The sequence below is a fragment of the Sarcophilus harrisii genome, chromosome X (assembly GCF_902635505.1).
Source record: "Sarcophilus harrisii chromosome X, mSarHar1.11, whole genome shotgun sequence".
NCBI lineage: Eukaryota > Metazoa > Chordata > Mammalia > Dasyuromorphia > Dasyuridae > Sarcophilus > Sarcophilus harrisii.
In genome coordinates, this window is record NC_045432.1 from 72,648,018 (window position 1) to 72,674,156 (window position 26,139).

At 40.3% G+C, this 26,139-nt stretch overlaps 3 protein-coding genes across 12 annotated transcripts in view; 1 reads left to right on the forward strand and 2 right to left on the reverse strand.

Moving 5' to 3' along the window:
• Window positions 1-7,417, reverse strand: part of TAF7L (TATA-box binding protein associated factor 7 like) — a 29,390-nt gene extending 21,973 nt beyond the window's left edge. For 8 of the 10 annotated variants that reach the window (XM_012553473.2, XM_012553478.3, XM_012553477.3 and 5 more), the window contains exons 1-5: window positions 7,239-7,417; window positions 4,914-4,984; window positions 3,601-3,674; window positions 2,301-2,379; window positions 838-971 (exon numbers count right to left, since the gene is read on the reverse strand). In XM_012553473.2, the coding sequence (XP_012408927.1) occupies window positions 838-971; window positions 2,301-2,379; window positions 3,601-3,666 (279 nt within the window). In that variant the 5' untranslated portion in view covers window positions 3,667-3,674; window positions 4,914-4,984; window positions 7,239-7,417. Of the gene's footprint in view, window positions 1-535; window positions 738-837; window positions 972-2,300; window positions 2,380-3,600; window positions 3,675-4,913; window positions 4,985-7,238 lie in introns of those variants that run through there. The other 2 variants (XM_023507140.2, XM_031944938.1) reach the window with 2 other exon arrangements.
• An 84-nt stretch (window positions 7,418-7,501) lies between these two features.
• Window positions 7,502-19,987, forward strand: LOC100932482 (magnesium transporter NIPA2-like). Its single transcript, XM_012553467.3, has 6 exons — window positions 7,502-7,667; window positions 10,678-10,824; window positions 11,602-11,658; window positions 13,642-13,732; window positions 14,279-14,439; window positions 19,365-19,987. Exons 2-6 carry the CDS (start codon window positions 10,695-10,697, stop codon window positions 19,985-19,987), a joined length of 1,062 nt encoding a protein of 353 aa, XP_012408921.1. The 5' UTR covers window positions 7,502-7,667; window positions 10,678-10,694.
• Window positions 19,988-23,274: 3,287 nt separating this feature from the next.
• Window positions 23,275-25,674, reverse strand: TIMM8A (translocase of inner mitochondrial membrane 8A). The gene is made up of 2 exons (XM_003775027.4): window positions 25,446-25,674; window positions 23,275-24,289 (listed from the first exon to the last, which is right to left on the reverse strand). The coding sequence occupies exons 1-2, from the start codon at window positions 25,569-25,571 to the stop codon at window positions 24,128-24,130; spliced, it is 288 nt and encodes a 95-aa protein (XP_003775075.1). The 5' UTR covers window positions 25,572-25,674; the 3' UTR covers window positions 23,275-24,127.
• Window positions 25,675-26,139: the final 465 nt, after the last annotated feature.

Sequence of the window (26,139 nt, forward strand, 5' to 3'; positions counted from 1 at the left end):
AATTAGCAGAACCAGGAAAACAATATACACAAAGACTACAATAATGTAAAAGAAAAAAGCACAACAAAATAAAGCTAAACCTTTGTAATTATAACAACAAATTTTGGCTCCTGAAAAGAGATGAAATGTAAAGTGCCCCGCACAAGGTGGGGGAGAGAAATAGGACAGCTGAGGTGGAATGTTGCATACACTATCAGATGTGGCCATGGCAAATGATCTTGCTTAACTGTTTTTCTGTTGCATGGAAAAGCTCAGAGGGTGTGGGAGTTGGGAATATGTATCCAGAAATGACTCCAATGTGAAAACAAAAGGCACTAGTTAAAACTTTACAAAAGATGAGGGCAATGTACTTGGCATTTTACTTTACCAGGAGATAGCACTATAAATATAGAATCTAGCAAATGGCTTTTTTGGAGCTAGAGTACTTACCACTGTAGAGGAGGAAGTATGTTGGAAAACTGATCCCAGCATTTTGATTTACAAAGAAAACAAGAAATCAACAGCAGAGATGATGACTAAGAGCCAGTCTATATACCTGTATGGTCAACTGCAGGTTGCTTCAGCAGAAGGAGCCAGAGAAGATCCCAGCTGCTCCTATTTTTCAATTAATGAATCATTACAAATGACAAGAGGTTCAACACTCCACAAGCTGTTTACATGACAAAGGTAATGGGAATGAACAGTTAAGTCTCAAAACACCAAAATGAAGCATGAAATCTCATCCTTGTGTCTTTAGCCTAGAAATCAGTGATAGCAAGTGGTTAGTCCTCAAATACAATGGAATAAGCAAAAGACCTGAGAACTAATTGATATCAGGAAAAACCATTCCATCCATACCTGGCAAATATCTGCAGTCTTGTAAAATGTTTTCTTATCGATAGTTTTTAAGCTTCCAATAACACAGGGCAGATCAACCAGCTTAGAGGCTAATGGGACACGATCCACACGCACAATTCCATGACGTCCGTCAGCTAAGTACAATTACACAAAAGCTTAATCTTGATATCTTTTCAACGAATTATTAGCCTCCTAAGGCCACAGTAACAAGCAACTTCATGGTAACAAGAGTAGGGGGAGTAGTATGTGTGTGTATGGGGGAGGGTAGTGTTTCTGTGTGTACATTGCATTTTATTGGGAATGCTATCATTTATTTTAACAGTAAAGCTGTTTAGAGTTGTGTTATATAACCTGTAACCTCTAAGGAAAAATGCCAGGCGACATTCACAACTCCCAAACTCTACTAAGAGTTGCTGAATTTCCCAATTAAAGGTTGAAGACTGAATAGTTTGTGAAGCTGTGATTTTCTGTGGGAAATTTTATATTAATGTAAATGCTGAATTTTTATGTTATTCCAAGTGGTCTATCCCACTCATTTAAACTAATAGAGGCTTTTTTGAATTTAGAATATTTATCACCACAGGGGGAGATGTTTGCAATTATGTATTTTGTATGAAGAAAAAAGCTATGCTTCCAGTATAGTGTTAGAGCCCACAGTTATGGGTTTGATTCTTCAGTTCTGTTACAGAGTAAACAAAGTCATAATCTTGGACTGTTATTTCTCAAAAGCATGCAAAATGCAAAGGAAACTTTTGCCAGACTCTGTGAACAGCTCAGTGAAACATCAGCCATTATGGAAAGCATAATGGGGGGTCTGGAATGTTATCTTTATAAAGAAAAGCCAGCATTTGTTATTTCCCTAGATAGTGAGGGACCAAGAAGGGTGAATATATCAGAGAGGAGACAGTGAGCATTACCCATCTGATCTTTGGGATTCAATCTCTGAATACTCCCATAAATACAGTGTACATAGATTAACTCTCCCAATTTTTAGCTATGTTGCTCCTTGGATGGTTCCTGAGAAACCTGGGAAGACTCATAGTAGTGAAGTGATCAGATCCAGGAACACAATACATGTACATAGCAACAACGATACCATAAAGACGATTTTGAAAGACTCTGGTCTTGCAACAATCAATTGCAGTTCCAGAGGACTCCTGATGAAACATGCTGCCCATCTCTGGAGATACAGAGAGAGCTGATGAACTCAAGAATACAGAGTGAAGTCTAGTTTTCTGGACATGGACAATGTGGGAATTTGCTTTATTGATTTACATGTTTGTAACAGATTTTGCTTTTCTTTTTTTTTTTTTTTTTTTTTTTTGCTTTCCCAATGGTAGAGTGGGAGGAGGAGGAAGGAACAAATGCTAACCTGAAAAATAAAATTGAGTTCAGAAAAATAAGATATTGCCAACTCAATAAGGGACAGAAAGGACCATGAAGATATGGACTGTACTACTTACGATGCAATTCAATGGATAATTTGTCTTTCAGGTTGACACTTCCAGATTGTACTGCCCTTCTCACAGTAGAAGCATACTCCTGAAAACAAAACAAAACAAAACCAACAAAGCATGTAAAACTGGTCACATGCATACCAGATGACAGAAGAGATGTAACAGGGAAATTCTGCTCTTAAATTCAACCCTGAACCAGTTTCTGGGTAGACATATAAAGACAGCAACTACTTGGCATTCCATAGAACCATTTCTGCCATTTATTAAGATGTCTAAGTCAAACCAGTACACAGGCTAACCCTCATTCCAAGAGCTCCAATTAAGGGACTCCTCCCTCCCGGAGGTTTTAGGCCTTCCCCACCAAATGTAACTGCTAAAAGTCAGAAGGATGTCTGATCTGCAAATATTCTAGATATACAAACTGACTACACTTTGGAAGAAGATTTTTTTTAATCCATCCAATGGCAGTATAATATGTGCCATTTCCCATTAGATGCCACATTTTTTGGTCCATTTCCAAGTTCAAATGCAGGTATCAAGGGGTAAAGAGGCCCTAAAAGAATATTCAAAAGAACTGTTCTTTCCATTCCCAGGTGGCATTCAGGCTTCAACAGGACAACATACTTTAATGTCCATGGAGAAGCGCTATATGTGGTATACTTCTAATTCAGCTCTCAACCTCCTTATATGTACACAATTATTCCAAAACAAAACAAGCTCAGAGTCCAGCTGAAAAAGGGACTATCAATTATAGTATGACAGGGTGACACAGAAAGAGAATAAAATTTAGAGTCACAGATATTGGGAGGATGTCATTGTACTAATCACTTAATAACTATGGAACCTTGGGCAACTCACTTTGCTCCTCTGTCTGGACCTCAGTTCATTCATTTGTTAAATGGTAGAGTTGAACTAAAAGTTCTCTAGTATTAGAGAGCACGTTTAGCTCTAAATCTGATTCAATTCAATAAAGACTGATTTTTCTATAATGCACTGTAATAGGCAGTGAAGACACAAAGACACAGTTGATGGAGTCTATTCAAAATTGATATTATTGGAAAAAATGGCTCTGAAAAGCACATAGACATGAATAAGGGAAAAGATAACTTCAATTAAGAAGATACACAAGTAAATATTACTATATTTGGGTCCTTAATGACTGATTTCCTCTTAAATAATAGTTTTCTATGTGTCACCTGACAACTAAACAGAATCCTCATGTGTTTGTCTAAAGTCACACAGTCTAAGTAAAAGCCACTCAAACTCAAACTTCACTCATTTGTTCTAATCTTCTAGGATTTCTTACCGGAGGTAGTCGCAATATAAATTGACTCTCCAGCTCATGGGGAGGATCCTCTTTGTTCTTGCTCATCTTGTGCTCTTGATTCCAAAGGGGGAAAAAACCAAAATCATAAATAGTCAGTGAAAACCCCTTTTGTTTCCTTCAATTGTTGACCAAAGATTTTATTTTACAAATAGAAGCTGTTTTATAAGCACTCTAACAAGTGCCAACGCCAGCACGCTATTTTATACAGCTCAGAAACATTTTATGAGATCCCTACCTCTCTTCTCTAGGTGATACAGTGGATAACAATATTGGGCCTGGAGTCAGGAAGACTCATCTTTCCTGAATTCAAATCCAGTCTCAAGAATGGACATTTCCTAGCCATGTTACCATGGGCAAGTTACTTCCCCCTGTTTGCCTCAGTTTCCTCATATTTAAAATAAGCTGGAGAAGGAAATGGCAAACCACTGCAGTATCTTGGCCAAGAAAAGCACAAATAGGGTCACAAAGAATTGGACACGTCTGAAATGAGTGAACAGTTCCTCTCTATATAAAAACTGTTTAAACTTCCAAGGAGAATTTAAGTTACACAATATAATTTCTTTTGAAATCAACTAAATATACTTCATAAAATAAAAACTATCCCAATTACATTCTACGTTCTCATGCAAAGAATAGTTCAACAAAATGAGTATTTATTTTCTCCTCCCCCCACCAAAAAACACTATGTCTTCTACAAGAATCACAAACAAAAAAGGAAATAAAATGAGTATTGCGGTGAACACTAAAACCTTTTGGAGCAGTTAGTGTTCTATGATGTTTTGAGGAAAATATAGTTAAATTTTCCATTATCTGTTCACTTTTCCGGGCTGAAACAAGCTTAAGCATTTATATGGAAAACAGGCAGCTTCTTGTGATTGTAACTATTAGTCTATGTCTACCAGGTTTTTTTCATCTTGTAAATGTGCTGGAAGTTATGGTTCAGTTCTTGTGAAGTTATGGCATCAACCTCTTTGCCCTCTAAGCTAATTATAATAATTAACTAATGGTGAGTGTTCAATTTGTTGATGACTGAAAACTTTATTATATATTGTTATTCCTTAAAAAAAGATGGGCTTAGCTTCCTACAATATGTTTATAATAATTTCAACTTCAGCAAATCAAAGCTTATATGAAATGAACTGGAGAAACTTTCTATAAGGAATTCTAGAGCAAATTCTTTTGATAGCAAAAACTTTTGTATGATGAATAAATTATTCATCTTCTTACTCTTTTTTTTTTTAAATCATTCCTAAAATTCACTTATTGGATTTAAATAGGGGTATTATTTATACCTAGAGTAGCTTGGCTTTCATAAACAGCTTCCTGGATGCCAGAGATCAAAGGTTCTTCAGTCAAAGCACTCCTAAGGGGCAAAGAGAACACAATGTATATACCTTTGATCTGACAATTAGCTTCACAGGTGGATGTCATTAGGGATAAAAGTAAAAAGATTTAATGCTGTGCCAAAAAATCCTTCACCTTAGATTAGAGAACATGACAAAAAAGAGTGCATCACAGTGGATAAAGTACTGGCCCTGACATCAAAGAAATCTGGATTCAAATCCTATATTTGATGCTTATCAGCTATATAGACAGAATCAAGTCCTTTAATCCAATCCTTAATTCCATCATTTGTAAAAAGGAGCCAATGTCCGTAGTATCAACCTCACAGGGCTAATGTGCCATTCAAATGAAAAACTACATATCAGATAACATGTTACAGAACTTTAAAGCTGGCACATGTGTGGAAATACAGACAGACCCATCAGATAGCATTATTTATTAATTCACAAACCTCAAAAATCTGTAGGTCATGATTGGAATTTGAATTTAAACTTTACCAAAGAGTTCTTAACACGTATGGAACTGAAGAAGTCATATGTGTGTGGAGGTATTGGTAACTGAAATTCTAAGAATAATTGCAGGTAGCATTTACACAGCACTTTAAGGCTTGCCATTATCTCATGTGATCCTCACAACTCTATAATGTAGATGCTGTTATTATCCTCATTTTACAGAGGAGGAAACTGAGGGTGACATAGGTCAAGCGACTAATCCAGTCACACAACTAGCAAGGACTTGAAATTAGGTGTTCCCAACTACCAGGTCTGGCACTAGCACTTTATCTATCACATCACTTAGGGACTGTTATAGGTTCAATCCCTAAAAGGTAACTTAAGGAATTTTTGGAAAGGCATGGAAAGCAAAGGGAATTTAATTTAACATTTCATAGTATCATTTTTTACTACCAAAGTCTAGGAAGACATCCAGCACAGGGAGTGGGGAACCACAAATATATTATATGTGACAGCCTTTTCTTCTCTTCTTGCTTCATACAAATATTTACACATTCTCATATCATTCAAAAACTAAATATAAATGTAAAGGGGGGGGGGGGCGGGGAAGAGGATAGTCCATTAAAATAAAGCAGATAAAATAAAAGCCACAGTCTGAGGGTTCTATCAGCCACTCCTACCCTCTACTGATCTAAAAATAAATGTGTGCCAGAGCAATTTCAACTGAAGGCTGCCCACTAGAATGTCATCTAAATTCCTCTGGCAACCCAGATACATATGGGGTTCTCCTTAGGGGGCAAAATGATTTACTATGAGTTTTCCAATAGGGGAAAAGGGGGGGAGAGCTTATCAAAGGAATATAGGGAATATTTTGATTGAATTTTTTAAAAAAAACTGACTCCTAGTCAATGAAACGACAAATTTTTTGATGTACCTTTGGAAAAGTACTCCTGTTCTTACTAAACATTCTCATCAGGTTTTATATTTAGAAATTCTTAAATATTTTATCATACTTTTAAATTAATCTGCTTTAAGTAGATATATAAAGAGTCTACAATGGATTGCATTCATTTGTTGAGTCAAGAAGGGAAAGTCACTTTGATTTCCCAGCCTTAGTTTACACCTCTTACAACTATACAATTCTCCAGGACTCAATTCTCACCCACCATTCTTTCCAGGCCAGCCTCAAATGGAGCTTCTTCTGGGGCCCAAGAGTCTTAAAAAGCAGATCTCCCTGATTACCCCCCCCCCCCATCTCAGCAGGGGTTCGAGGTTGGGGGCCCCGGGTTCAAAGCCTGCCTCCGCACTTTAATGACTTTTGAGGAGGCGGGGCTGAGAAAACTTTTTAAATGATTTTGCTTAGGTCATTTTCACGTACTTGTGATACTCAAAGCCAGGATTCTGAGAAACGGTCAGGGGGCCCATGGTGCCAAAAGGCCGAGCAGCCCTAGCTTACTCCCCACTCCTCCCTCTGCCGAGGAGGGAACTGAGGCTCTCGGGGACCAGTCCAAGGAGACGCAAGTATTAAGGAGTTGAGGAGAGAATCGAACTCGGGTCCTGAAACTCAGAGCTCTACGCTTCTCCTTGAATCACACCGCGTCCCTATTTGGGAGTAGCCCCTTCCCTTAATCTCAGTTTCCTTTTAAGTGGTAAGTGAGGGGAGTGAAAACAATCGCCTCCGGGGGCCCTTCAGCTCCTAAACCCATTACATTCCAATTTTCTTCTCGGCTCCCTGCCCCGCCCCCTCTGTTTCTCCTCACAGAAAACCAAAAGCTCTAACTCCCAGGGGCTACGGGTCGGAACCCGTCCCGGTCCACTCACCGATACCCAAATCCAGAGAGATAAAGCGCCGACGACCGCAAAAACGATCCCGACGAACGTCGAGACCGCTTAGCAGCCGAACGAACGCCCCACAGGCGACGACGACTTGACGACGACGACGACGACGACGACGACGGCAGGAAGCGCAACGCCCGAGGATCTGGGCGGGCACCGGAAGTGTTCGACGGCCCCGCCTCCTCGCTTCGCGAGCTCTGGGCGGGGTTCCGAGTGGAGGCTTGCCCAGAGCGAGGCAGCGGAAGTGAGGCGGGGTCGGGGAGGCTGCGGGAAGGCGGGATTTTCGCAGGTGCTGCAAGAGGGCGGTTCGCGAGTCTCCCTCCCTTCCTCTTCTCCCTCTCTTCCTCCCTCCTTCGTCGTGTGGGCGAGGCGAGGTCAGGGCTTGGGGAACACGCGCTCGGCTTTAGGACAAAGGTAGGGGTGGCGGCCGTGAGGGGACTTGGAGGGGGGGGTGCCAGATGTGAGCAGCTGAGGAGGGCCGGAAGTGAGCCGGCCAAAAGCCCTGCCCTCTTTAAGCGTCCCTAACGGTTTCCCATTACATTTTTTTTTTTTAATTTGTATTTTTCCCCTCCTCATTTTAAAAAAAAATCTGTGTTACCAGGGATGATTCACGGGGGTGGGATGTCTTAGAAAATTAAGACAAAAAAAAATGTTTTAAGGAAAAAAAAATCTTATGCTGCCCCTTTCGACACAGGGCCCTGCCTTAATGCTTCAGCAGCTTCCACTGAGACAACAGAATTGGGCAGAGTGCAAACAGCCCTTCGCCCAGCCCCCCACCCCAAAGAAGTTCCTCAGCTTGAAAAAAAAATTCCCCTCCAATCACCTGTCCTAAAATATATTTTAAATATATATATTTTAAATAAATATATAAATTAAATACATAAATATATATTATAAATAAATATATATAAACATATATATAAATAAGTATATATATATAAATAATATATATATAAATATATATATATTTTAAATAAATATATAAATTAAATAAATAGATATATATTATAAATGAATATATATAAACATATATATTTATATATATAAATAATATATATATTACATATATATTGTATATTTAAATAAGTATATATATAAATATATATTTTTTAAATAAATATATATATTATAAATAAATATATATAAACATATATTTAAAATATATTTTAGGACAGCATGATTGGAGGGGAATTTATATATATATATATATATACACACACACACACACACACACATACACACTATTTTAGACACTATTACAATATAAATAATTTATATATGAATTATTTTTATTTTATAAAATACATTATTTTTATTACAGTTAAATAACATAAATTATTTTATTTTGTAAATAAAATATTTTGTTTTATTATAATATGAATGATTTTATATATAAATACACACACACACACACAAATATATATATTTATATATATATATATATATTTTTTTTTTTTTTGAGAGAGAGAGAGAATGAATCTTCCCCCAGAATTCAGTTTCCCACCTCTCCAGGCAGGCAGCCTTTCATTCTCCAAACAGAATGTTTTCCCTCCTTTCCACCAAATGGACATTGGATGAGATTTGGTGTCCCAAGCACTGGTTTTTAGGGTGCAGGCATGAAAGACATCACTGCAATCTAGTTGGGAAAATAAAACCTAAAGGTGGGAAGGGACAGTGGAACTGTGCTACATGGAGGAGTGAGTAATGTGACTAAAGAAAATGTAGATTTTATTGGTTCATTTTTATAATCTGTATCTTTAGAGTAACATTTAATCAATGGAATTTTTTTGTTTTTATTAAGTTTTTATTGCTATCTTTTGTTTTTTATGTCACCATAATTTACCAGTCATCCCATCTCCCAGAGAACCAGCTTATGTAATACTGTATTTAAGAAATAAATAAAAAGGACTCATAATAACTGATCAATACAACAAAAATAAAGCTTGAAAATATGGACAAAAGTACAGCATTTGTGGACCTCCCACTTCTGCAGAGGAGTGGGTATCTTCTCATATTTTTTCTTTAAACTCATGCCTATTCTTTATAATTTTGCAACTAAAATTCAGGGGTTTTATTTCAAATTTTAATTTTAGTTACATTTGGAATGTTTTTATGCTGGTGGGGAAAAGTCTTATGATTTTATATTCAATAAATGTTTATCTTTTTTTTTTAATTGTCTTGATTTTCACCCCCAACAAAATATGTTGGGTGAGCCTTTGGTGTTAATTGAATTATAAAGAAGATGCATGTAGTAGAAAATCAAAGAAGGATTATTTACAGCTATATTAGAACTTGAGAAATGGGCAGAACTAATACAGGTGAAAAAATGAGTGAAAGAATATATAAATTTGAACATAGTTATGGGGTTAAGAATGGAGAATTAAGAGAAGAAGAGAGGGGAATTGGAATAGGTTAAAACAGACTAAAAATAGAGATTAAGAAAATAAAGACACTGAAACTTGAAATTGGAAGATGGCAACTGTTTTTTTTTTTTTTTTGAGGGGCAATTGGAATTAAGCGACTTGTCCAGGATCACACAGCTAGTAAGTGTTAAGTGTCTGAGACTGTATTTGTACTCAGGTCCTCCTGACTCCAGGTCTGGTACTCTATCCACTGTGTCCAAAAGATTGGAACTATTCCAGGACAGCCATTTTACAAACACTGGCACGTTGGATTTATTCTGTTCTGAGTGTTGAGCCATATCACTGGAGAGTTACTCTAAATTACTAGAAGCTAAGTCCAAAAGCAGGACTGATGAATAGATATCCATCTGTGTACACATACAGGCATATATGCACAGTAAGCACATGTAGTGTTTTTTCTGTGTTCTTTCATACAGTGCTTCTGTTGCCTGGAATAAGGTCCTTTGGACTCTTTTTTCCTCCAAAAACTCGGTCTCTTTCATGGTGGCAAGCAGACAGCACATGTGTGGCACTCTCTATTTAAATTTCCTAGTCAGCGCCTTAGTTAAGAAATGCTTATGGATGAGGAGGAGGACAATGTGCTAGTTAGTTTGCCTGTCTGAAAAATCAACTTTAAAAACACACTACAGCATTTTAATCCTTTCAGGCTGCTTAAACAAACTTAAAACATTTAAACAACTTCAAGGAAAAAGCCAGCCACCTGTCTGTTGTTCAGGGATGAAATAATAAGGTGATATGCACAAGAACAAGGGTTGAAGTTAATGTAGCTTAATTATCTTAGTAAAAATCAAATGGTCACAGTGAAGAATAAAATTACTCGATTTGCTGAACTGTCTTAAGTCGTTAAGACTTTTTTTAACCTGCCACTTTGAGAACAGTGTTGTCCCTCAGAAGAAGGAATCTTAGGCATCTGAGATCTTCATGAATCCACAGTGTATGTAAATGCTGAACTTGGTGGAAGGGAAAGTGTCCTCAAATTTACTTTTTTAAAATCTCAACAGGACCAGTGCTGGCCAGAATGGCTGGCAACCATAACTTCTATATTGGTCTGAGCTTGGCTATCTGCTCCAGCATTTTCATTGGTTCGAGCTTCATCCTAAAGAAGAAAGGACTTCTTAAGATTGCCAACAGGGGCTCTATGAGAGCAGGTATGCAAACTCTATATTCCTGAGTTGACATGTCAGAATTCTCCTTTCTTTTTTGGACTGAAAAGATAGATGGTGTTAATATAGAAAGGAGGCTAAATGGGATTCTTTAGGTATTGTTATTGTTAATTGACTATCAGAAAAGGTTGAAATTAATTCAAAGATACATTTTAGGAATGTCACTGAATTGGATTTATCTTTATCCATGATAATGGAGGAAAGGGATAACTGGTGGGCATTGGATGTACTTTCTGGTTTGGAGAAGAACTGAGCTTTTGAAGGCACTGTGCTGAACATACAGCAGTGACTCTGTGCATCTCTAAGAAAAAGTCATTTAAGGAGAAGTTGAAGCTTATTCCATTCATATTCTTTTGTTCTGAGTTCATGCTCAGAAGTTTCACAGAATAGACCAGAATTAGGCTGTCTTTGCTTCAGCTCTTGCCCATTGGTATGTGCTGTGCCCAAACCCAAAACCCACTCCCTGAGGCAGAGTTTCCCCTCTCTGGATGTGTTCAACGGAACTGCCACAGGTTTTGGGTTCTGTGGGAATCTTCTGCAGATGAACTGCACAAGCTCTGTTCAAAATGCTCAGTCTTTGGGGGGCTAAAGAAGAAAAACCTTTAGGAAGTTAGCGGGAGGAACCCTCCAAATTATAGCAGGTCAGGAAGAAAGGGAAAATTGTCTTTTTGTCCAAAGAAAACTGCTCCAGTTGGATTATTGCTCTCCTTTATTGCAGTGCTTTAGACCTGGTAGATTGATAATTTCTCTTCCTTCTTTCAGGTCATGGTGGCCATGCATACCTGAAGGAGTGGCTGTGGTGGGCTGGACTAATATCCAGTAAGTCTTCTGGTTTGTTCATGAAATTGCAGCCTGAAAGATAAATAGCAAAAGGACACAACCAGTTCTTTTAGAGTAAGCTGGAAAGATAACCATTATGCATTATGCTTGTAAAACAGGTTTTTCCATTGTAATTCTATCAACCAATTGTATTCCGGCAAAAATATATATGTAAATGTACATAACAGCATTTTGATCATACCATAACTTGGTCTAGCATAGACTAACAGGCCCTCATGAGTTTCTCTTTTGCTCCCAAAAGAATAATTCTTTTCCTACATCATGAACACTAAAATGCATAAATATACTCACACATGGTCACACAGGTAGAGACCCATCTTCACTCTCCTTTCCCATGTGAGAAGCCTCTCAAGTGTCTTCCTAGCCTAGCTCCTTGTCCATTTTTCAAGTAGACAAATTCATGGCAGGGGCAACATTGCTTCTGGGGCCTTGACTTAAAGTTACAGTGCTTGGGCCTCTCACCACTTACAGATGACTTTCTAGGAGAGCTGTACAAACCAGAGTGACATTCAGGGGACAAGTACTAGCATGAAACAAAGATTACTCTAGTGTTTAACATTTACAGGTGCCCAGGAGCCTTGAATGGAAATCCTGACTCCTCAGACTTTTGCTCGAGTAGAATGGTCTTGTAATCACAGCAAAATAAAATGCTTGTTACCTCCTGTTAGTTCTGCTAAACTTATTTTAACATTTAATCATACTGTCCACATTTATTATATAGTGCATTTTGGATTAGGGTGTAATAGTTAACCCTTGCTTCCTAGAATTATACACCCAATTTGCCAGGGTAGCCATCAGTTACTGGTACAGGATCCTAATTTCACTCCTGCTTAAGGATTTATGATATCAAGGAACAAGTTACATAGAAGAACAAGTTAAAGAAGACTTTGTTAAGCAGGCACATGTAAGAGCTCAAGACTTTGCATTAGGTAGGCTTGACTTGAAGAATTGTATGGATGAATCAATGAATAGATAAATGAAGCACTTTTGGAGCATTTGCCATGTACTAAATACTGAGCTAAGCCCTGGGGTTACAAACAGAATAGACACACAATCCACAGTCCTCTTAGGGAGCTCACATTCTAATGGGGGGAGGGGAAACAACCCATTTAGGAAGTTTCCACTACCAGTGGGATGGAAAGGTCCTAGGGTATGTGGCAAAGCACATGGTTTAGTCTCTTCTTTAATGACATTTCTACTGTTAAAGTCATAGCAGTTTCTGATGTTGAACCATCAGACAGGGCCAAGGATTTTGGTCCAAGAATTTCCTTTTCTACATCTTCAGTAACTTTGTCTAGAGCATCTGCTAGAGCAGTGAGTGGGCTGCTTCTCCACAGGAGTTGCTGCCCATGGTTGATAGCTGAGGGCCCTGGGCTAGAACAGGTGCTATTCCCGAGGTTCTTGGGTCCAGGGCTCTGGGCTATCACCACTGGGATCTGAGGGGAGATGGTGGTGATGGTGGGGCTTTCACTTTTTTGGCACATGCTGCCTCCTGTTTTTCCCTCAGGGTATCTGACTGCTTCAGCTAGGCTGGCTTGCCTGTTCTGTGTGTAAGAGGTGGTGGGGCTGGCTGGCCCCTTCTCCACAGGAGTTGCTTCCCCAGATGATGGCAGGATCAGTGGTCTGGGAGCCACTCCTAGGGCTCCCGTGCTTATCCACCTGTAGGTGGCAGTTGGTCAGCAATTGTTGCTGGTGATGATGAGGAAGGTGGGACCCTTCTCCACAATGATTTCTCCCTTCCATGTGGCCGTAGGGGCTGGGCTGGTAGCAGATCTGGTGGTGTGGGAGGCACTGCTATTCCCAAAATTCTTGGGTTCAGGGGCCCGGACTGTCCCCATCAAGATCTGGCGAGAGATGGCAGTCACCCTGTAGTTGTCATAGATAATGACATTGTACTTAGGCTAAGTTTTCTTTGTAATGAAGATTATTTTTCTAACCAGGAAAGTTGCTTCTCCTTTGCAGTGGGAATCGGAGAAGCTGCCAATTTTGCTGCCTATGCTTTTGCCCCGGCCACACTAGTAACGCCCTTGGGTGCACTGAGTGTGTTAGTCAGGTAAGCAATATTTAGGTGCTTTATTTGAGTCTGCATCCTAGCAACATGAAGTGATGATGTAATATTGTTCAAAATATTTTACTCCATTTTTCCAATATCCTTGTCTTCTTGTATTCTTTTCCTAAACTTTAGTTATTGGACTTGTTTCGCTTCCTAGGAGGAAAAAAAATTTGTCTCCCTTAACTATCTAATTTGGGGGGAAAGTTTCATTTTGGAACTTCTGGAGTCTACTTTTGTGATAAATTATTTTTTGTGAACAGAGAAGACTGTTTTCTTCCTGCCCCTCCCACCATGACCCAGCTTGACTGGGTTTTATTTATCTTGCTGTGTCCTCTCCTGGATTGGTCCAGTTAAATGCTTAGCCATTCTCACTCCTGTTGAAGTTTTATATAATAGAGTAAAAACTCTTATGAACCTTGTTGCTCTTACTGTCCCTCAGAATCCTCCCTGTCTTGAGCCAGTATGGTATTGATTGATAGATGGAGGTTATTAGTAAAAGAAAATCTCTGCTTAGCTCTTCTTGACATGTTTTATATTTCCCTTCAGTTCAGTTTTGTCCTCTTCCTTCTTGAATGAGAAATTGAACATTCATGGGAAGATTGGCTGTATGCTCAGTATTTTGGGCTCAACAATGATGGTGATCCACGTGCCCCAGGAGGACATGAACCTCACCTTGGCCGAGATGTCTGAGAAGTTGCGAAGTCCAGGTACCAGACATGGAATTCTAGCATGATTTCGGTTTGATAAAAGCTTTGGTCAGCATTTTAGCTTCTTCTGGATCCCTTATGATTTAGGGAGTCCCCATTTTTACACTGTCCCAATTTGATAGGCCTATTCCGGTGTCTGGTTGTGGCACAGAGGTGGCTATGCATTTTCTAGGCATGTGCAAGCTCTGCTATGTATGGGTTCTAAGCTGAAAAGGCTCCAAATATAATTCTTTTGACAACAGTCTGAGGATTAGCCTTCCTAAATGTAGAGCAGCATCTCCTCAGTTGGATGGCCACTAATCAATAAAGGCTTTGGACAGGCACCCAATTTCTTCCATCTTCTACTTATACTTTTTCTAATTCACTAAACTCGCTACTCTCATTACCTGTCTCTGTTTCTGATTATGTTAATCTGAGCATATCTGGCAATTTATCTTGGAAGACAGGAGATAAGAGGAAATCTCCGTCTCTTTCTGGGATAGTATATTTTGTTAACTGTGGACTTTATTAAACACATTTGTGAGTTTAATACTACATGACTGATCAGATCAGTAGTTTTTAGCATTTTTGTGACATCTCCTGCCTCCCCTTGCCATAATTCACTTTATGAGAACAAACAAGGTTTGATTTGATCCCTAGAGAAAGAAAAATCTTGTTTTCCTCCATAAAGTTCAGAAGGAAACTTTCCCATTTGTTTAGCGGAATAGAGATGGTAGCCATAATCCAACTCGGGACCAGGACAAGAGACAGTGGTAGCTAGTTGCGAGGAGGCTGTGGACACACTATGGGAATGATCTCTGACTGGGATCTTTAGGGCCCTCCTCCTAGAATTCCTTCACTTTTCATCAGAAAAATCAGAACTGCTGCTGTAGCACAGGAAGCCAGACAAACACATTGAGGCTTACATTTCAGAAGCAGAGTCAGATCTACTCTTAGCTCTCTGCCCCACCTTTTCTCTGACTGCCCTTCTAGGATCTGAGCCAGAGAGAGTGGATGGCAAAGGCCATTGTGTCCAAGCTGGACCTGAAAAAGAATTCCCAGCAGGTGGTAATCCATCCCTTCCCCGAATCCCTTCAGGGAGAGGGAACTCACTCCCTGCTGAGACAGGCCTTTACCCTCATGGATAAAATTAGTAGCTAGGAAGTTTTTCCCAATGTCAAGCTGAAATTTGCCCTGTCCAGCTTCTACTCACTAATCCTAATTTTTCTATGTGGAGCCAAACAGAACAAGGCTCATTCCTTTGCTTTATAATCTTGAAACAGCTCTCTGATTCAGCCTTTTACAGTTTTAAGCATTCCCTCCTTCCTTCAGCTGATCTTCATACATTATCTATGAATAGTGAATATTATTATCTGTAAATATAAATAGTGAACATTTTATCTATCACCAGCCTGCTTACTCTCCTCTCAATATTCTCTGCTTATCATTGTCCTCCCTAAAATGTAGAATACACAGCAGTGTCCACTGTGGAGATTGACTAGGGCAGTGATACTGGAACCTCCCTAATCTAGGACATAATGTCTCTTAATGTACCCCAGTGTTGCATTAGTTTTTTTGGCTGATATTTCAGTTACTCATTGAGCATGTTGTAATCTACTACATCCTGGGCTTTTTTTCAGAGGGACTGGTGAATAGCCATTTTGTATTTGTGAACTTTATTTCTCTTTTTTTTTTTTTTTGAACTTGATTTCTCTTAATCCAGGTATGAAACCCCATGAATTAAAAATTTATGGAATTATGAAATGGAGTAGCTGTGCCTGGTAGTTGAAAGTGAGACCGCACTCAAATTTTAATAAGGCACAGAAGGTAGAGGGAGGAACAGGGACAGAAAGTATGAGGCAGACATTGTGGAAATGGGGGATGAGGGTGGCAGAGGAAAGGAATCATCGTGGTAAGAGGAGGGGGCAGGGGTATGGAGAATCACTCCTATAACCATGGATTAGAGTTGGGAATCCTTGGCAGCATGGAATCAAGTGGAGGGAGAAGATTACTCAAGGGGCAGGAATTGGAGGTCTTGGTTTTGTAGTTTTTGGAGGGGAGAAACAGACTCCCTTTTGTCTCTGGGCCACTTTGGAGTTAGTTCATTAACAAATCCACCTCATTAGCTCAGATAATTTCCTCTGAGCAAGCTCATATTACCAGGCTGTGATTTTGGGTTAATATTCGTTAGGTTGTAAATCATGCTCCTTTTATCTCTGAAACAGTTTATACACAGCTTCAAGATTCCCCTTTGCAAACTTATTTCCTGCTATGGCTCCTTATAAACTTATATAGCATACTAACTAGAAAGGAAGGGGAGGTGACCAGAGGACCCCAAGTAATATACAGTTTTAACACACCACATCTTATCTGATTAAATCCTGTCTTTTTTTTTTTTAATAGCTTTTTATTTACAAAACATACGCATGGGTAATTTGTTCAACATTGACCTTTGCAAGATCTTCTGTTCCACATTTTTCCCTCCTTCTCCCCACCCTCCCCTAGATGGCAGGTAGTCCAATACATGTTAAATATGTTTAAATATATGTTAAATGCAATATATGTATACATATTTATACAGTTATCTTGCTGCACAAGAAAAATCGGATCTAGAAAGAAAAAAAAATTTGAGAAGAAAAACAAAAATGCAAGCAAACAATAACAGAAAGAGTAAAAATGCTATGTTGTGGTCCACGCTCAGTTCCCATAGTCCTCTCTGGGTATAGATGGCTCTCTTCATTACTGAACAATTGGAACTGGTTTGAATCATCTCATTGTTGAAGAGAGCCACGTCCATCAGAATTGATCATCGTATTGTCTTGTTGCCGTGTACAGTGATCTTCTGGTTCTGCTCATTTCACTCAGCATCAGTTCATGTAAGTCTTTCCAGGCCTCTCTGAAATGATTCTGCTGATCGTTTCTTATAGAACAATAATATTCCATCACATTCATATACCATAACTTATTCAGCCATTCTCCAATTGATGGGCAGCCACTCAGTTTCCAGTTCCTGGCCACTACAAAAAGGACTGCCACAAACATTTTGGCACATACAGGTCCCTTTCCCTTCTTTAGTATCTCCTTGGGATATAAGCCCAATAGAAACACTGCTGGATCAAAGGGGATGCACAATTTGGTAACTTTTTGAGCATAGTTCCAAATCGCTCTCCAGAATGGCTGGATCCCTTCATAGTTCCACCAACAGTGTATCAATGTCCCAGTTTTCCCACATCCCCTCCAACATTCGTCATTATCTTTTCCTGCATCTTAGTCAATCTGAGAGGTGTGTAGTGGTATCTCAGAGTTGTCTTAGTTTGCATTTCTCTGATCAATAGTGATTTAGAGCACCTTTTCACCTTTTCATATGACTAGAAATAGCTTCAATTTCTTCATCTGAAAATTGTCTGTTCATACCTTTGACCGTTTATCATTTGGAGAATGGCTTGATTTCTTATAAATTTGAGTCAGTTCTCTCTATATTTTGGAACCTTTGAATGGAAAAATGTTTTCCCAATTTATTGTTTCCCTTCTAATCTTGTCTGCATTAGTTTTGTTTGTACAAAACTTTTTAACTTAATATAATCAAAATTATCTATTTTGTGATCAATAATGATCTGTAGTTCTTCTTTGGTCACAAATTCCTTCCTCCTCCTCATGTCTGAGAGATAAACTATACTATGTTCTTCTAATTAACTCCTGTCTTTTTAAGTTTGACCTGGTGATCTAGTCTGTTGAAGTCCTTTTGGATCTTCATTCTGTCATCTTTTCTAGATTTGTATCATCTGCAAATCGATAAGCACGTCCTCTATGCCTTTTTCCAAGTTATTGGTTAAATAATGTTAAATAGCACAGAGCTGTTTGACACAGCTTGTGGACATCTCATTGTGAATATTACAAACTGAAGTTACCTTCTCACTTAAATTTGCTTTCCAGCCTAACCTCTTCCTTTCTGTTGATAGTACCTTTTCTTGTCACTAGAGATTGAAACCTTGGGTTCATTTTTATTTATTGGTTCTCAGTAAAGCACCCTATGTAGGATGTAGGATTAAAACATATACACCCCAGCAAGAGGCACTACCATCCTACAAGGAAAACACTTTCTCCTTTTTATAGCAATAACATTGTGAATATTACAAGCTGAAGCTACCTTCTCACTTAAATTTGCCTTCCAGCCTAATCTCTTTCTTTACATTGGTAAGAGTTCTGGCCCATAACATTCGTACTCTTTCTTGTCATTGGAGATTGAAACCTTGGGTCCATTTTTATTTAATGGTTCTCAGGGAAGCACCTCCTATGTAGGATTATAGCATCACCAAGGACAACACTTTGTCCTTTCCCTTCTCCCCAGCTATTTTCTCTCTTCTCTGAATTAAACAAGTTAGACAGACACCTCCTACCTAATCTATTTCTCCATTATTTTATTACATTTTTTCAGAGTTCAAGGTGCATTTCCTCTAATTACCCAGATTTAATAGTTCATATGATTTCTAACCTTTTTTTGTAATGTTTTAGGTACCCTAATTTAAGTCCTTAGCAAGAGCAGTGCTTCCAGTGAGTCAGGGTATTAACTTGATGGCTCAAAAGCCATTTTCTCCATAATGAATTCCCTCCTAATGTACCTGAACCCTGCTCTGACCACACACAGACAAATGCACACACCCCAGGTTGTTTCCTGACAAGTATCTCTGTCGCAGATCCTATCTATCTCTTCACATTAAACCTTTTTTGATGGGGGCAGATGTAAGGAGAAAATTTAGAACTAAAACATAATTGGTTAATACCATTAAAGGACCGAACTGGATTCACAGTGCCTCTTGCTGGGGGGTATATATTTTTATGATTTGCCCGTCAGACACGACTGAAATAACTGAACATCAACAATGAAAATATCTGTATAGTAATAGATTTCCTATTTTGATTAACTTTTCTCCTTTTTTTTCCCTCAGGATTCATTGGCTTTGCCATTTATGTATTGGTCACTTCCACTACCCTCATCTTTGTGATAGGACCTCGCTATGGCCATAGTAACGTCCTGGTGTATGTTCTGATCTGCTCCTCAGTTGGTTCCCTTTCTGTGTCGTGCGTTAAGGGTTTGGGCATCTCCCTGAAGGAGCTCATTTCAGGGAAGCCTGTCCTGAAGGAGCCCCTTGGTTGGGTGCTTTTGTTTTGTCTGGTGATTTGTATAAGCATTCAGGTCAACTATCTGAACCGAGCTTTAGACATTTTCAGTACTTCGATAGTTACTCCCATCTATTATGTCCTTTTCACCACAGCTGTTATGACCTGCTCTGCCATTCTCTTTAAGGAATGGCAAAATATGGACCTAGACAGTGTCATTGGCACGATCAGTGGTTTCCTAACCATAGTTTTCGGTATTTTCCTTCTTCATGCCTTTCGAGAAATCCCTTTTTCTCCTGATCTGATTTATTTTTCTCAGAGGTCATGTTCGGGTAATAACCACTCTTCTCCCCAGAGGGAAAGTGGAAGGCAAAATCAGCCTCTCCTAGATGAAGATGACCTCAACAGAGAGTTCCAGAATATTGAGGCTGAAGAGGTTGAAAATCTGTGAATAATCTTAGGCAGAATACTGTCTGTATTTCTCTTTCTGTTGGGTAAGGTGGCCTTTGTACATTTGCTTTAGATTTACCCAGACCTCTGACATCCAGCCAAACCAAATCAGATTATATTGTGGAGAGGAGCAAATTAATCATTAACCAGTAAGCAGTGGAACAGCAAAATCTACCCAACTGCCATGTTGTTTAGTAAAGTCTCATTTGCTTCCCTTGCATAATATATACTGTGATTGTAAGACATGGTGCTAGATGTATATGTGGATGTATATATACACCAGTGAAGTATTTGTGAAAAAAAAAAAAAAAACATCTATCCCTCATCGCTAGGTCATACAGAAACCTAAAAGCATTGTTGTCTGTCTGATTTGCTTGGTACAGTTTGAGAACTCAGATGTTTTAAGTGTTTCATGAATTCTAGTTTACTTCTTTAAAAAATGTTTTTAAAGGTGTTTTTGTGTCACTTTTAGTGCCGAATCCTGATCATCCTGAAGTTTGTACCAAGGACTTGAGTATAATTACTAATAACTGCTGGCTGCTGCCACCTGCCTGGTAAGAGGATTTGATTCTAAAAACCACATTCCAGAAATTATTACTTGTTTGGCCCCCCCCTCAAGCTCTAATACCTAAGATTCTAGAGAGTAAAGATTATTTAGCTTCCCAGTGTGCCTATTCCAGTCCCAGTAGACTCTCTTTTACACTTAGGAGAACTGGTGGGCCCACTTCCTTGTAGATAGCATTAAAGTACTTTCAGAGTCCCTTATAATGTAATGTGTACAAGACCAAAGAGGGAAAGCAACCTAAAGTTGAGGGGTTTTTTGGCTTGACTTAAAGCAGAGTTCCTTTGTCCCTCACCAATTCCCTGATGACTTCAGAATTTAGTGGCAGCCCCCACATGAGGACAAACAGCAGTTATAGGTATTATACTTCCTGTCTGTAGATCATCTTGGAGTTTGGAGCTTTCTTTCCTGGAATAGTAGCAATGTACTGAGTCTTTGGGAGGCTCATGATGTTTGAAACAGATCACTAGAATGTAAGCTCCCTGAGAGCAGAGGACACTGGTTTTTATTTTTGTATCCATACTTGATGCTAAATAAATGTTGATTCTTGATCAGTAATATAGGCATTTGTTACTGTTCTTCTGGGAAAAGCTTCAGCTTGTTACCCAATTCGAGTTGGGGGAAATTGAAAGAGGGATTTACTCCTGGCAACTTTAAGCTCAATTTCCTTTAGCTATAGATTCCTTAAACAGCCTTACAAAAAAGATAATTGAACCATGTCTTTGTCACCCATTGTCACCTGGGACACATGATTTCATCTCACAGATCATCTGGAGCTTAATTTTGGCTAGTTGCCTAAGAGAGACCGCAATGAGCTGGCTTGTCCAGGGTCACACAGCCAGTATAACATGGAAGAGCCAAGGCCAGTCCTCTGCCAATTCAGCTGCTTCATCATATCTATTAGACAACTATCTGTTAATCCATGATCTGTACAAAGGATATAAGTATTATTATAGATGACTGAAAATAGAACTTTTATATTTGTGAATTATGAGTTATAAAAGATCATGGGGTGAGAATCTAATTCCTTCATTTTACAGATGAGGAAGCTGAGACTGAGAAAGATGAGCACATGGTCACACATACTAAGGGGCAGAACAGATGCACTTGCTCCTTTGATAATTCCATTTTTCTAGCAGGGCAGGTAGATGGTGCTGCAGTGGATGGAATGGGGTGGGGTGGGACTAGAGTCAAGAAGCCATCTTCCTGGGAGCAATTCCAATCCAAGCCTCATGACTTAACTTTGTGACCCCAGGCAAATCACTTGACCCTATTTGTTTGTTTCCTGGTCTGTAAAATAAGCTGGAGAAGTGGGAAACCACTCTGATATCTTTGCCAAGAAAACCCCCAAATGGGGTCACGAGACTCAAACATAACTGAAAATGACTGAACAAAAACATTTCTATAAGGCAAAGAAAACTTAGTGATCCAATAGCTTTGGTGACTAAACTTAGTCATGAACTAACTTTAGACTTACATACACAGGCTGCCTTTATTTTCTGTTCTTGTTAGGCAGCAAATAGCAAGTGGCAGCAATGTGTAAAGCATGGCCCTGGCAAAGACAAGAACTTATTTGGCAATTCCATCATATCCACAAATCTCTGTATATAGAATAAAAAGAAACAAAGGGGGAAAGAGGGGGCCGGACTTCAGAAAAGAAGATTGGTTTCAAAGCCCCATTGAGAACAGGCTGCTTCAGTGAATTTGACCAAATCATTGCACTTGGAATGACTTGAATGGGCGAGCTTTTCTGGGGTTTAATAGTGGGACCAGGTTAGTAAACTCATTTATTAAAATAAAATCCTTGTCATCTAATGCCACTCCCTCCAAATCAATCCTTTTAACAAACCAATCTGGCTTGAATGGCTTTACTGGAGTGTCCCCCCACATGTGCAGACGGTTGTTTTATATTTACCATCCAGATCCCTAAATATTCTGAAGTAATTTTCATATTTTGTCTACCATTTAGGAAGTTCAAGTGCAATGACTTTACAGAAGGGAATTTTAAGATCTAGTCTAATCTCAACTCCACAAGTGAGAAAGCCTGGGGGCCAGGGGTTAACTTGCCCAAGATCTCCTGGGTTCTATGAAGAATTGGGACTCTTATTAACTTGAAAACTGATTTCAAATCCCCCTCTTCCCACAATACCACTAAATCCCTTTTAGTAAATAGTTGAAGGCAGAGTTAAGATGTGCAAAGCTTATTTGAGCATTTCTAAGCCAGAGGCCTCTTGCTTAGAAGTCTGTCTAGGGAGGAGTGAGGCTGGCAGCCATCATTCGGTCCTGCTAAGCAACGTGATTATCCTAGGGAAATACAGAGCAAAGTTCCTATCCCAGGTTGGGGGTTATTTCTACAATTTTGCCTTACATACAGTAGCCACTCAGCAAATCCTTATTGGGTGACAATTTTTAGTACTGGCATCAGCCCATGTCTAAGTTTTGCCTGCCAAGATATCTAAAGTAGTAAAGGCTGTGTTTGATGTACTTAAAATAGCCCTGGCACTGGGACTAAATCTTCAAGCCCCAGCTCTGCCATTCGGGATCTTTGGCCAGGTCACAATTACTTTGAGTTGTCTGATCAATGAAATGGGGAGTATGGTTCCTACAACTATCCTGTATGTTATGAAGTATGAGGAAAGTGTTTTGTAGGCTCTGGAGTACTACAAAAATGAGGACACGAGTGTTGAGGAGTGAGAACCAAAGAAAGAAAAGTTTTTTTTCCAAAATCGTATCAACCTGAGGCAAAGATTTTTATTTCAGTAACCAGAAGACTTGCAGTAAATGGAACAATGAATCAACACATTAAGTATGCCCCTCTACCTGAAACAATGGCTAGCTGGGGTGGCGGCTGGTTTAAACCTTTACAATGAATCCAGGCACATCTTTCAGTCACTTAAAACCCTGAAACTCAGGGTAAATTATTCTCATTTTGAGACTGTCAAGAGAGAGGCAAAAGTTATATTCACTAGATAAATTAAGGTTGCTCTGTATCCAAAGGCCTCTAGCCTCTCAGCGTTGTCTACTGGGACCTATTGTATATAGGTATTTAAAATAAGTCACAGTAAAGGAGGAAGGATGGATACCATTGGTAGTGAGGTGTATAATCTGGGCACTGTATTACAGATCTGCTCAGCCTCATTAAGTCACAAAAGGGATGAGGCCTGAAACTGAAATACCAAATGGCTGCTCCCCTCCTGTTGCTAGATCCAGAGATTCATTATCTCAACCCTACCCTCCCACAGGTTTAGAATTATCACATACAGATGAGAGAGTCTACCTATATGGTCCCAGTTTGAATACCTACAAAGAAGCCAATGAAACGATAAGAACATAGCCCTGTGTACAGTTTAAGTAGTCTTCCATTCAAATGTCCAAAATTTTGACAAAACTGGCATTTCAGAACAACAAAACACAACCCTCAACCTCACAAAACTCTTCTTTGCTCATTTAGATGACAACTTGCCAAAAGCTGGGAAAAAAGATGTAAGTCATCTCCCCACAGCCTTTTCTTTCACAACCATCCCATCAGAGTTTTTTCTTGAACTATAAAGTTCTTTTAAACATGGAGTTGTGCTGCCATCATTCGGACAAGCTCTCCGAGAAGGCTGGTCTGGACTTCTGTGTCTGCTCCAATCGGTTCAGGATGAACTGGCTCGTGTCGATGAATCTCTCCACGCAGTTCACGAAACAGGTCTCGGCTCGACTGTCCAACTTGGGCCCAGGCTTGTCCATGCATTTTTCCTGCTCAAGAAAAGATATATGATCACAAAGAAAAGAAAAGATCTTCCTGATTTTATAGATACCAAATTCTAGAGGAGAAAAAGCAGATAAAAAGTCCATATGGGGGGCAGCTAGATGGTACAGTGGATAGAACACCAGTTCTGAAGTCAGGAGGACCTGAGTTTATCAGCTGTGTCATCCTAAGCGAGTCACTCAACCCCAACCACCTCACTCCATCCCCCCCAAACATACACGTGACAGAGAACAAAAACCCCCAAGTTCGAATACACAAGAATACAACAATTCTGAAAAATGTGAAACGGCCCAGGTTGGCTTTTTTGCTTCAAACTTAGTTTTGTCCTAATAACGTTCACAGCGCTGCACTCCTTCTGAATTAAATGAAGGTTGCAGAGGGTAAAGGGGCATGTGGTAAGGTTTCCCAAAATTTCAAATTCTTAGTTCTGAGCATAATCAGATCGAAGATCTCGCGAGGTATTTTAGGCTGGCAAGAGCCTGGAAGTGCTCTCCAAACAAACTACCACTCAAGTCCCTTATCTGATAAAAACTAGACACTTTCACTTATCGGACCTACATTTGTGCACCTGCCTCCCAGCCATTATCCCAAAACACAAACCCCTCCCACTTCCACCTCTGGGTCCTACAGAAAACCCAAAGTGGCGACACGCGCTGGCCAAGTTTCACCTAACCTTTGGCTTGGTACACTTTGCTCCCCAAATGCCTCATCACGATCTCAGTGATCCAACAAAGAAGGCAGAGCAGTGGGAGGGTTACCTTTACTTCTTTCCCAGGGAAAGAAAGTTGCGTATGATCAGGAGGCACCCCAGATGAGTCCAGAAGTGGAAAAGTTCTCCGACTTCATGGGATCCCAGTGCAGAGATGGGCTCCGATTACACCCTTTGCCCAGCTGAGCACTACCACTAAGGAAAGGGGGGGGGGCTTATGAAGGGGGGAGCGAAGCACCTGGGGAGCTCGGCTTTCCGTCTGCAATCCCAATCTAGCCCCCGAGCCCAGTGAGAGTCCCGTTTCCAAGAGAAAGGAGAGGCCGCTCCAACGTCCGAGATGGGAGGACCACGCTCTCTCCTCCTCCCCCCCGTGGCTGGGTAGAGGAGGGCGGGACGCGGAAGGAGTGGAGGGTCCCAGGACCCCAGCTTCTCACCCAGCACAGTTCAGTCATTTGGTGCACCAGTTGCTGGAAGCGCTGCTTCTGGGTTTCCACCTCGATGAAGTGCTGCAGCTGCGGGTCCACGGAAGCCAGCCCCGCCACGGACGATGAGGAATCCATGCCGACTCGGCTCACTCACGAACGCCAAATGCCAGCCGTAACAACCCACCGACCTTCACGTGCCTTCGGGGCGGAAACGGAAACAGAAACCACCGGCTCCGGGACGGCCCCGCCTCCTTCGAGTCCCCTCCCCTCCCCTCGGTTCTGCCTCGGACACACTGCGCCTGCGCTTCGTCTGGGCCAATAACTGGGCGGTAAACCGTAGTGTTCCCACGAGCGCGTTGCTCCTGCGCGTAGTCTGGACCAATAGCTGGACAGTAAACTGGAGCGAACGCAGGAGCACGCTGCGCCTGCGCGTGTCCTGGGCCAATGGGTGGGCGGCAAACTGCAGCGAGCGCACTGCGCCTGCGCCCGGCCTTAGCCAATGGCTGGCCGGTAAACTTTCGGGAGTCCGGTCCGAGACGCCCAAACTGTAAACTTCCCTAGTTAGTACCGGCTGCCTTGGCTGGGCCGGGTGGGCTCAAGGGGGTGGGCTCAAGGGGGTGGTCTCGGAACGTGTTAGCGGCTTCTCCGGCTTCAGCTCTCTCCCAGTACCTCAGCTTCTTCTGAGAAGTGGGGTCGGCTTAAA